Below are 12,135 nucleotides of genomic sequence, written 5' to 3' on the forward strand. Positions count from 1 at the left end.
CGATGATGATGATGAGGTGGAACCTCATCCTTCAGCCTGCAGTAGTCTGTCAGTCTCCATGCCCTAGAGTCATTTTCGACTGGCCAAACCAGGCTGTTCAATTGTGACAAAGTGGTGTGAAGCACTCGGGCTTGCACTAAGTCCTGAATTAACAAAGCATGTCTTTTTTTCCCACCTGGTATGCTGCACTGCTTTTGTCGAAAAACCCATTGGGGCTTGGGTAACTTAGGTGGCAGGCAGGGGTCACATTTCCACAGTTATGGCTCAAATTCTTTGCTTTGAGGGGGCATACCCCCTCAGGGGGCAGTGATGTTCTGTGCCACAAGCAGCCAAAATGTCAATGCCCATAGCACTCAGCTATGGGAACCATGGTGACCAGCACCTGAAATGTCCCAAATAACCCCACCCACAAGCACATCAGGCACATAAGCCACCCAGGCAGATAAGCACCATGAGTCGCTATGTTCACCCCAAGACCCCCAATATCATCAGTTTAACTTTTAGCCCTACTGGGGTCTGAAAAAACTGTCATGTGGGCCCTAGTATCTAAGAACCCCAGAAAAGTCTGAATTCCCCTTTTGTCCTCCTTTACCTTGACAGGAGAATAGGGCCACTGGTCTCCAGTGGGGACATGGAGACCTTGGCCCCATCCCTAACTGTGCCATTTGGCCAGAGACATTTGGATCTGCAGTGTGCCCTTATCAAACAGACACACCATCCAGGTAGCATGGGGTCTTCCAGGCTTCTGTCCATGTCTGTACTTCAACTTTTTAATTTCCCCTCAGTGAAGACCTCACGTCAGCAGTTTTGTTTTCGGCAATGCCGTCAGTTGTTTGGCACTGTGTGAAAATGGGTCCTACGTGAGGCTGCCAAGCAACTTGGACTGGGCGGAGCTTTCTGCACAGGCCCTTCTACTTCCCCCAGACATTGCGACCCCTGGAACACCATGGGAGTTGGCGAATGGCATGGGAGAGCGAGCGTGGCCAAAAGCCTGGGTATAGTTTCCCTGCTCTTCTTAGGACCCACCTCTCATACTTCTGCCCTCACCCATTGCACCAACTCATCCCTGTTAACAGGCTGATTATCTGCATCCCATTTGTCCCCATGTGGCCAGAGGATAGCCAGCACCTCAGTCAGCTTCTCACTCCCTGGGGAGCTGGCACCACTCGGGGGCAATGGAGCTGACATGGATATGTGTGACTGCAAGGAAGGTGGGAAAATGAGCATTTAGCTTTTCTATTCTCTGTAGTGGAGGTAAGTAAGAAAGGAGGGATTTGTGGTTGGGAGTTGGTTCACTGGCCAACAGTGTGTCCCAGAAGAACATAAGACGATGTTCATTGCAGCTTCATATACAATAGTAAACCTACTACTCATCAGGCGATGTGCCATAAAGCTTATTTAATTCATGCAGAACACACCAGTGGTTGGAAAAGCTCAGTTTATTGTTTGTTGCAGTGAGAGAGTACACCCACCCTGGGGAACCATGAGGTGTCACAAGGGTAAGAGGGTATCACAAAGAATCTATCATAGGATTTGGGCTTTGTTGGCTGGTTTGGGGGAGGGCCTAATGAAGCAGAATTTACTCTAGATTGGATGCTGTCAGAAAGCAGGAGCAATTCTAAGGTTGAGTATCTCAATAAATTTTATCTTTTGGGAGGGAAGACTAGAACAAGGATAAACTCTTAAGTGGTAAAGAAGTAGCAGGCAGTCATTTAGCCAAGAGGATGATGTTGAGCATTGTGTGGGTGGCACAGTGACCTTGTGGTTTTTATCTGTGTCTAAACAAGATTATGAAAGGCTTTGTTTTGTCTCACTTTACCATGGTCTCAGAGAAACATCATTTGAGGATAGTGTTCTGTGATTCGTTTATGTTCCAAAGAACATGCCCTAGCTGTGAGTGCCATGCCAGCTCCCAGAGGTCAGGGGCTGCTTTGTTTCTAGTTCTCAGTCCATTCAAGGCAACATTATACGGCCATCATTTGGAAAGAGATTTTCAGTGATTGATATTAGAAAATGTCTAGCTTAGAGTTTAGAAAAATCGATACAGAACATGAGCTTTCATTTTAAAAAAACAAATATGTATGTTGATAAGTATATGTAGGTTTATGGGGAGAGAAAAATCTGGTTGTCGTCAGGGGAAGGATTCTAGGTGCATTTTTTCCTTCTAATTTTGCTTTATACTATTTTTAATTACTTTACAGTAACATGATATAAAATTGCTAACTATAATAAAGATATTTTAACCAGAAAATATAAAAGAAAAAACTAATAATAACACGTGCTCCCTCACCTACAGAATCCTCCTCAGCGCTCTGGCATTAAATCAGAGGCTCTGGGAGTCAGAATGACTCCAATGCCAAGCTCTTCAGCCATTATGCTTGCTTTGAGATAGTGGAAAATTTCTTAACTTCTCTGAAATTTGGTGTTTTCATCTCCAAAGGAGGGATAATAATAACTTCAATGAAAAGTTGAAATGAAGGAAGAGCGCTTTTCCTTGAGGACAAGCTTCCAGTTTGTCCCTCTTAAATTGTTTTTGCTGTCAAACCAGTGGGACCACCGGGTCCAGAGTAGGGGCTGGTATCTTCTTCGCTCCTCATCGCCCCTCCCAAATCATTCTACCCCGTCCATTCTTTAAACTCTCAGTTTTAGCCTCATATCGTCAGATTATACTAAGCATTATCCTCCTTTCAATCATCTAGTGTCCCCTAAGCAGTCATCCCCCGTTAATTTTTTGAAGGTTGTGTCTCCTCCCTCGTTCCAAGAATACTCCTGTCATAATTGAAGGCAGATTGCCCTAAGGCAATCGTGTCTATGGAATCTTTCCTGGAGGACTCAGGGAAAGGTAACGCAGACTCCCAATCTACGAATCCACATCACTACCCAGGAAGTCGGGACCGTGGAATTCTTTCCGCTCTGGCATTTTGGGTAGTGTAGTCAAGAAGCTTCCTGTAGCCGCAACACTTCTTCCTGGAAGGTGAGCGCACGGACGTGTTTTCCTTTGGCATTCTGGGAAGCGTAGTCCAGACACTCTGTAGTCGCGTGCACTTCCGCTCAGGAAGGCGGGTCTGGTGAATTCTGGGAAGTGTAGTCCAAAAGCTCCGTGGACTGGCAGGCGCTTCCGTGCCCGGAGTGTGAGGTCGCCGCTGTTTTTTCCGTGGAGTAGTGCCCCTTGTCCGCGTCTCGCGGGCTCTTCCGAACTTCTGGGATTTATGCTTGGGACGCGCAACGACCTGGCGATCGACTTAGGGGAAAAGAATGCTTGGCGGAGACCGCAGGTGTGGAGGGGCGCGGGCGGCGGGGTGCGTTCCCGCGGTGGATCCTCTGCGTTTGTGGCGGTTCTCGTGTGCCCGGGCGGGGACGGGCTCGGGTCGTGTGTCGCCTAGTTTGAGGGTGTCCGGGGCTCCCAGCTCGCCCAGTCCGCACCCCAACCTTCCACGCGCGTTTCTGTTTCCTCGCGTTGGGGAGTCAGTCTCTCTGTGCCTCTCGTTGCTCTTTAAAGTAAGGATGTTAGGTCCTTCCTAATAGAATTGCTTTGGGAATTGAAAGAGGTGGTACAAATATAAATCCTAATACAGTTCTTGGCACATAGTGAATGGTGATCTCGCTTTGTTAGTATTAATTTCCCGAGGGGCGGTCGGGTCCCCGGGTTAGGGACAGAGATCCAGCTGCAGTGGCCCTTGCTTTTCTCTCTGATCCCTGCGGGACGCTGGGTAATCCCGGACCCCTTCTGACCTCTCATTTCGGAAGGTGAGCTTGCACGGAGGGAGGGGGGGGGCTTTAACTTTTATCGAGGACGGTGACACAATCCTGGCATTTCATAGCATTCTTTCTTTCCCCAGCCTGACTTCTCCAAGAGGACTGAACGGAGGCAGAGGGAGTGACTCCTGGGCTGCTGACAGCAAAGCTCCACGTGAGTGGCACTCGGCATTTGGAGAACGTGTAGGATGAGAAATCCGGCATGGTATTGATAATAATTAGTCCTTAACTGCTGACTTCAATGGTGAGGGCTTTATACCGATAAGTACATTATGCCACATTGTGGCTCTGTGAAGAGGTATTGGTGGGTTTTTTTTCCCCTATGAATTGAGATTGAGACCCAGGGAGTGTAAGTTATTTGCCCAATGTCGCCCACCTAGTGGGAGGCTGAGCTGGGGTGGGAATGTAGGCAGTCTGAGTTCAGAGCTCGAGTTCATAATCTCTTGGATATATTCTCCTTAAGCCATAGGAACTGCCTGGAATCAGGCGGGTAGTTAGGGCTTGATTGTGGGGGACCTTACAAGGCTTGTGGTCTTGGATTTTTCTATGAGTTTTTTTAAAACATTGTCAACTATTTTGTTTTACTTATTACAAGTAATGTTTCTTATTATTATAGAACCGTGTCATTGTGGAGCATTCAGAAATTACAGAAATGTGAGAGAAATTTTGTTTCAAATTTTACCCATTAATCCAGAATGTAAAGACAGCAACTGTTAAGCTTCTAATGCATTTCTGTTTAGTGGTCATTTGTGTATATTTGTACATTTGTTTATAAACATTTTACAAAATTTCTATCATACTTTTCTTAATGTTTTTCCCCTGATGTGTTTTAACTATGGAAATTTCCAAACACTGCCAAGAAAGAATAAACTAATGAACTTCCGTATAATTTTGTGATCATCCTTATTATTCTCATTATTGTTGTTATTCCTATGACTGTTACCTGATTTTTAAAATTTTTTTATTTTTATATAATTTTAAACCTAAAGAAAAGTCGCAAAAATAGTATAAGGAATTCTCATATACTCTTTACACACATTCACCAGTGGTTTACATTTTGCCTGTCTGCTTTGTGGCTCCATCAGCCAAATAACACCAGGAATATACTGTATTTAATGACAGCTTGTTTTAGCTTTCTATAGGAAGGAAGCCCACATACCATGGGTAATAAGGAGGTGTCTTGGTAAGAGGGATTTAGGAGAGGCTGATTATGGGATTTTAGCATCGCATACTTGGTAATATTAGACATTGAACTAGATAATAATGTTATGTATTAGATATTAGATATCTATCAAGTTATTACTAATAGTAATTAATAGTGTTACCTATTAAATAATGCTAGATACCACACTAGGTAACATACTGCTATATAATCCACAGTCCTGTATTTATTTTCGTCTCTTTTTCATTTGAAGTCCTTATAATTGGTTTCCCCCCAGTTCAAAGTCCAATTTTATGCATTGCCTTAAGTTGTATATTTGTTTATAACCATTTATGAAATTTTTGTCATACTTGTCGTAATGTTCTTCTTTAATGCAGAATGATTCCACAGCTTTTGTCTTTTTTGTTCTTGATGTTTTTGAAAAGTATAGAGGCAAGTTATTTTGGAAAAAGTCCTTCCTTTGGGGTTTATCTGATATACGCCATGTTTAGGTTCAGTATGCATTGTTGGCAGGGATTCTACAGAAGTGGGGAGGTGTCCTTGTCACTGCGACATAACAGGAGCCAAAGGATGTTAGTTTGTCCCTATATTGGTGAACTCAACTTCGTTCACTAGGCTAAGGTGATGTCTGTCAGATTTCTCCATTGTAAAGTTACAATTTTTTTGAAATTAATAAAGTTTTTAATGGGGAGATAGATTCATTAGTGGGCATTCTACTGTAAAGACAAGCTTCCCCATTTCTCCCCTTATTTATTCATTCATTCCTTCAAATATAAATATTATATTGGAATGGACTCAGAATCCATAAATTAGTTTTGCTAATTTAAATGACACAGATTAACAAACATTTATTTTTATTGTCTTGAGGTATATTGTACATATCATAGAATTCACCCATCTCAGGTGTGCACATCAATGATTTTTAGTAACTTTGCTGAGTGGTGCAACCATCACCATAATTCAGTTGAGAACATTTTCATTTTCCCGGTTGGATTCCTGATGCCCATTTACACTTAACCCCATTCTCTCCCAGATACCCAAGCAACCACTAACCTACTTTCTTTCTCCATAGATATGCCTATTCTGGACATTTCATATAAATGGAATCATATGACATGTAGTCTTTTGTGACTGGCTTCTTTTTACTTTACACGATGTTTACAAGGTTCATCCATGTTGTAGCATAATCAGTACTTCATTCCTTCTAATTGGTGAATAATATTCCTTTGTATGGATATGGCACAATTTGTCTATTCATTCACACATAGGTTGATATTTTGTTTGTTTCCAGTTTTAGCTTATTGTGAATAATGCTACTATGAACATTCGTGTGGTCATTCACAACAAGCATCCATGTAGGTGAGCAGCATCCAAGGCCACCCATTCATGTCTTTTTTCTGCCTTCCTAGGTGCTCTGCCAGGCACAGCTCTGCCTTCCTGGGATCTGTGTACCTCAGTACTCTGCACATCCCCCGAAGCAGGAGGAAAAATGATCACGTTCAAAGTGAGTAGGGCTTGCTTTTCTCGCTTTGAAAATTCCACCTCATTACTCAGATTGTCACACGTTTTTCTTGGGACAACTCAAGCAGAACAACAGGCATTTGAGGACCTGTCTTGTCCCTTTTGAGTTTACTTTGCATTTGATTTTAGTTTTTGTTTTATGGAGTAGAGAAATTACTAGAAACGAACAGTTCTCCTACCTTAATACTTCCCTGCTGACAAATTAGCTGCTTTTATTTTCTCATACTCTTTTCCTCGTGTGTGTCATAGCTGTATTTGTATTCATGACATACATCTAATTTTAACTTGTGACTTTTTTCCTTTAATGTCATATATATGAACAAATGAACAAATGTTCATTTGTTATGGTTATGTCACATTCCCGTTGAATTGATCTACCTTTTTCCTTTTAACTACTTCCCACTCATAGACATTTAGATGGTTTAGGAATTTTAATGTTTTAAGCTACACTACAGTGACAGCTTTCCTGCATAAAACCTTTTCTCCCAAAATTGATTCTGAAAACAGTCTGCCAGTTTTTTTTTCCCTCAATGTGCTATCAGCTCAGTATTGAAAGAGAACATTTGATATGTGTCAAGTTAGCTGTTCACTAGGTGGAAAATCTGAATACAGGCACAGTGCAGCAGGCTCTCACTGCTGCTTCACGCAAATATTGTTGGAGGTTTTCACACAGGAAGAGCTAGATTCTGTCTTTCTCCTCAAAAATTGGGAAGAAAATCTGCCATTATATAATCATGAATTTAAACTTGTTTTTTTTTTTTGCTGAGGAATATTTGCCCTGAGCTAAGATCTGTTGCCAGTCTTCCTCTTTTTTTTTTTTGTATGTGAGCCACTGCCACAGCATGGCCACCAACAGACAAGTGGTATAGGTCCCCACCTGAGAACCGAACCCGGGCTGCTGAAGTGGAGCGTGCTGAACTTAACCACTAGGCCACTGGGGCTGGCCCTAAATCTGCTTATTTTTGACATTTTAATTTTCATTTACGATTATTTTTAAATAATCAGAAGAGAAATAAGATCTGCCTAAAGAATCATGGCTTGTGTGTATTTTATTTATTGGTCGTCTTTTTTGTTCTTTTCTGTATTAACTAATTTGACCAAAGTAATAGGTCACCTTAGTTTAAAATGTCCAGTGATAGTAGAAGATTTGCCGATAACTTGCACTTTGTTGCCACGTTTACCCCTCAGAGCAGCTGAGTGAGGCGATTTTGGTCTCGTCTTCCTCTTAAACACATGAAATATGGGAAACCTGTTCAGGTTCACACAAGAACCAAGGGTCAGGACTGTTGGGCATTCTGCTCGAGTGAGAGAGAAAGAGGAGAAACAGGACAGAAAGAGTTCGTTTTGGGACCTGTGCCCTGTAGGTGGGTGTCTGGGGAGCCCTTTTGCGTGATGATTTCCACAGGTGGGCTGCTCCTCCCCGACCCCCTCCTTGGGGTGCATCTCTTCCCTTCCTGTCACGGTGCTTCCTCAGGTGCACCGAGATGCTCAGCGCTCCAGTCACAACAAGACAAGCCGGTAGCATAGTCGCATAAAATCTTTCAATTTCTCCTTGGCGAAAGACACCTTACACGGTATTACCAGAAAGAATAACAAGCTGGGGCAAAAATATTTATCATACAGATGCCCCCAAAAAAGACAGAATCCGTAATAGGAGTCTTATGCATAGGTTAAAGAAAAAAATCCAACGGAATATGAATAACATGAACAGGCATGTTCAAAAGGAGAAACATAGATGGTTAATAAATATCTGAAAAGGTAATTGTATTAATTTATAATCAAATACATGGGAATACTAAAATGAATTTTTCTTCCAAATCAGAGTACCAAAACCACAGGAAAATTTCTTAACTTCTCCTGGCCATTGTATGGAGAATCAGCGTATTTGTCTTCTCTTGAAAGATTGGGGAAGTGGGAAAAAATCTGCCATTATATGATCATAATTTTAAACCTGCTTATTTTTGACATTTTAATTTTAATTTGCAGTTATTTTTAAATAATCAGGGAAATAAGATCTACATAAAATGATGTTCTTTGCAGGGTGGATTATAATGAGAAAAATATGTAAAATTAAATGTTCTTTATTTAGAACAGATAAATATAGATCATCAGTTCCCTGGAATAATACGCAGCCACGAAATGAGATGAAATAGCTAATGTTAATGTGAAGAAATAATAATAGCACATGTTTATTAGGCACTTATTCTGTGCCACACCCTGTTCCAAATGCTATAGATATTCTCTTATTTAATCCTTGAAAGAACTCTGTCATGTAAGGACCGTTACACAGAAGAAACTCAGGCACGCAGGCAAACTTGTCCGAGGTCAAATGGCTAAAAAGGGAAAGACCCTCGGGAACTGCACTGAGCCGTGCTGGCTCCAGAGCATGACGTCGAATGCCGCAATTAAGAGATGTGGTGTGTGCCTGGAGGTTACACAGGACAAACGGCATAGCTGTCCCACCCAGGTTACCGAAAGCTTGTTAGTTTGGAGGACATTAAAGAACAGTGCTGGCATCCAGGGTTCGTGTGTGTGAGAGGAAGAAGGCGGGTGCTATCAGATATGTTTGGACTAAATTGCTAAATGCTTCTGGGGGCGATAGGCAATATTCACCGAAAAGTATACCGCGTGTAGCCCAGGATGCATATTTAAAGTTCTTGGGGGTTACTTGTAAGTAGACTCAATGAGGGCGCAAAAGAAACATACAAGGACAGTTGTCATTGTCATACTTTTGGTGGCTGAGGAAAATCGGTGTGTGGCTTTGACAGGATAGAAGGAGAAGGCTGAGAAGTCTACAAATTGACTTAAGTCCCTCAAAATCTGGAACCACTTCCCACCCATCCTCTCCACCCTCTCTGTGCTGTCCCTTTTCAAGTGGCCATTGGTTGTAAGATTGAGATTGCATGTGTTTGGTGTTGTAGGAGGCGGTGGCGTTCAGGGATGTGGCTGTGGTCTTCACGGAGGAGGAGCTGGGGCTGCTGGACGCTGCCCAGAGGGAGCTGTACCGAGACGTGATGCTGGAGAACTTCAGGAACCTGCTCTCTGTGGGTGAGGACATGAGCCCTCTCTAACCGAATATCGGCTCCCTGGATTGGCTCTGTGTCCTCAGGTGTTCAAGGCTGTGAGGATCTTGAAATGGTCGCCTGCATTTGTGGACCTGACTATTGTACCAGCAATTTTCTTTTTTTTTTTTTAAAGATTTATTTATTTATTTTCCCCCCAAAGCCCCAGTAGATAGTTGTATGTCATAGTTGCACAGCCTTCTAGTTGCCGTATGTGGGATGCGGCCTCAGCGTGGCCGGAGAAGCAGTGCACCGGTGTGCGCCCGGGATCCGAACCCGGGCCGCCAGCATCAGAGAGCACGCTCTTAACCGCTAAGCCACAGGGCCGGCCCCCAGCAATTTTCAATGAAACAAAATAAGGTAGAAAATACTAGTTTGTTAGGAAGAACGGAACACACGGCAGCAAAAACTCTGGCTGTTTGCGTGAGTGATGTAAGAACCAGTGGGAGGAGATTTAATGAAAATAGACATTGATTAGAAATAGGTTTTTCTCCTATATATTTATGCATGTGTTTCTGGGTCTTGAAGTATTGGTCTTTCTTCAAGTAGATCATGTTTTTAAAAATATTTGGAAAACACTGCTTTTGATTAATTGATCAGTGAGCAGGAGGAATCCAAATTTCTAGTAAGTTGTACTGTTAGTGTGTTTATTTTAAATATATGATTTCTCATGTGCACAGGGTATCACCCCTCCAAACATATCTATTCCACCACCTCCATACTGGTCCCCCTGCTCCCCCACTTCTCCTCCTATAGTCTGCTCTCCACGTGGCAGCCAAAGTGATCCTTAGGAAATAGAAGTCAGATTTCTGTTCCTCTGCTCAAAACCCTTTATGGCTTCTTATTTTTCTTAAAACCTGTTCAGGTGGTTCCTGGAGTCCTCTGTGGTCTGCTCTGCATCCTCACAGCCTTTCTGAATACGTCTCCCGTCCTCCCTCTCGCTCTGTCTCTTCCTCCTGCATTGTCCTCCCTGCACTTTCTCACACCTGCCAGGGATGCCATATTGCCTGTTGCTGCCGTAACAAATCACTACAGACCTCATGGCTTAAACCAACACACATCGATTACCTCACAGTGCTGTAGGTCGGAAGTGTGCCGTGGTTCTGACTGGGCTAAAATCAAGGTGTCGACACAGTTGCATCTCTTTTTGGGGGCTCTAGGGGAGAATCTGTGTCCTTGCCTTTTCAGCTTCTGGAGGTGACCCGAATTTCGTAGCTTGTGGCCCCCCCTCCTCCGTCTTCACAGCCAGCAACATCACTTCTGTCTGCCCATTCCATAGTCACGTTTCCCTCTTCTGCTCTTCTTCTGCCCCCCTCTTCCTCTTTGAAGTACTGTTTTGATTGCACTGAGCCCACTGGATAATAGAGGATAGTGTTCCTTTTTAAGATCAGCTGATTAGCAGCCTTAATTCCTTCTGCAACCTTAATACCCCTTTGCCGTGTAACCTAGCATATTCTAGGCTCCACAATTAGAATAATTGGGGACAATTATTCTGCCTACTACAGATACTTTTGCCTCAGAGTCCGTCCTTACTCTCTCCACCAGATACACTTTTTCACCTAAAATCCTTCTGTTCCCTCCCTACTTCATTCAGGTCTCTGCTCAATTTTAATTTCCCAAGAAAGGCCTCCTCTGACCACCCTCTGTAAAATCCCGTCCTCTCTTTACTCTCCTCATTCTGCCTCTTATTGTGTCTCATATATTTTTGTTTACTGGCTTATCGCCTCTTTCTCTGCACTGGAGTGGGATCCCAGGGGTGAGGAATCTATCTGTCTCTTGTTTACTGCTCCATCCTGAGTGCCTAGAAGAGTCTGCTCTGTGGAGGTGTCTGTAAATATTTGTTGACTTAGTGATTGTGTTAATGGATGGGAGACCTCAGTGTCTCCATGGGTCATGGGGATACCTACAGGTCATGTACAAACCAGAATGAATGAAGGATGTTGCAGAACATTTTTTGTCTACTGATGAATGCCTATCCAATTACTTCCCATTTTAATTACTTTCTTAGGTGCCGTCGGCATGAATTTGTGTGTGCGCGCGCGCACTTGACCTATATCCCAGGGAAACTTGTAAGCATTGTGGTTGTGACCACACTGAGGAACATGTTTCCCCTGTGGCTCTCCTGGAGACATCCATAGGGGGCATATTCATTTCTGGGAAGAATACTTTTGCAATGAGGATTCTGATATCTAATTCTCAGATAGCTCCTCCACACAAGGGAAGGAGCTCTATTTCCTACAGTGTCAGACAGTAGCCAGGTTTCAAGCTGCCTTTCCCTTGAAGATTTGCCATCTGCAGCCCATTCACCTCTTTCAAAGGGCCTATCCGTGTCAGTGCCCCCAGTTTTCCCCTTCTCTGTCCTTGAGGGGGAAGATTTAAGATGAAAATGACATGAGACACACACCTGAAGGTTGCCTGTATCTCTAGTTCAAAAATCTGTTGTGCTTTTGTTTTCTACAAATTTAGCAATTCAGCAAATGTTAAAGAATAGAGATTTCATATAATTTCCCCGTGATTTCTATAAAGATTTGGTGTTTTTTCAACTAGTGAACATTGTAACCTGGAAAGAATCAGGAAACTTCCCACTTAAAATCGTCACATCCTCAGAGAGACCTCCTGTCCCCCTCACACAAC

At 43.1% G+C, this 12,135-nt stretch overlaps 1 protein-coding gene across 2 annotated transcripts in view; it reads left to right on the forward strand.

Annotated features, from left to right (window-relative positions):
- Positions 1 to 12,135, forward strand: part of LOC131396961 (zinc finger protein 234) — a 70,980-nt gene that overhangs the window by 25,020 nt on the left and 33,825 nt on the right. Inside the window, exons 1-4 of one of the 2 annotated variants that reach the window (XM_058529501.1) lie at positions 3,093 to 3,275; positions 3,840 to 3,910; positions 6,328 to 6,422; positions 9,361 to 9,487. In XM_058529501.1, coding sequence (XP_058385484.1) covers positions 3,256 to 3,275; positions 3,840 to 3,910; positions 6,328 to 6,422; positions 9,361 to 9,487 — 313 coding nt within the window. In that variant the 5' untranslated portion in view covers positions 3,093 to 3,255. Of the gene's footprint in view, positions 1 to 3,092; positions 3,276 to 3,839; positions 3,911 to 6,327; positions 6,423 to 9,360; positions 9,488 to 12,135 lie in introns of those variants that run through there. The other variant, XM_058529500.1, reaches the window with a different exon arrangement.

This window comes from Diceros bicornis, chromosome 34 (genome assembly GCF_020826845.1).
Source record: "Diceros bicornis minor isolate mBicDic1 chromosome 34, mDicBic1.mat.cur, whole genome shotgun sequence".
Classification (NCBI taxonomy): Eukaryota; Metazoa; Chordata; class Mammalia; order Perissodactyla; family Rhinocerotidae; genus Diceros; species Diceros bicornis.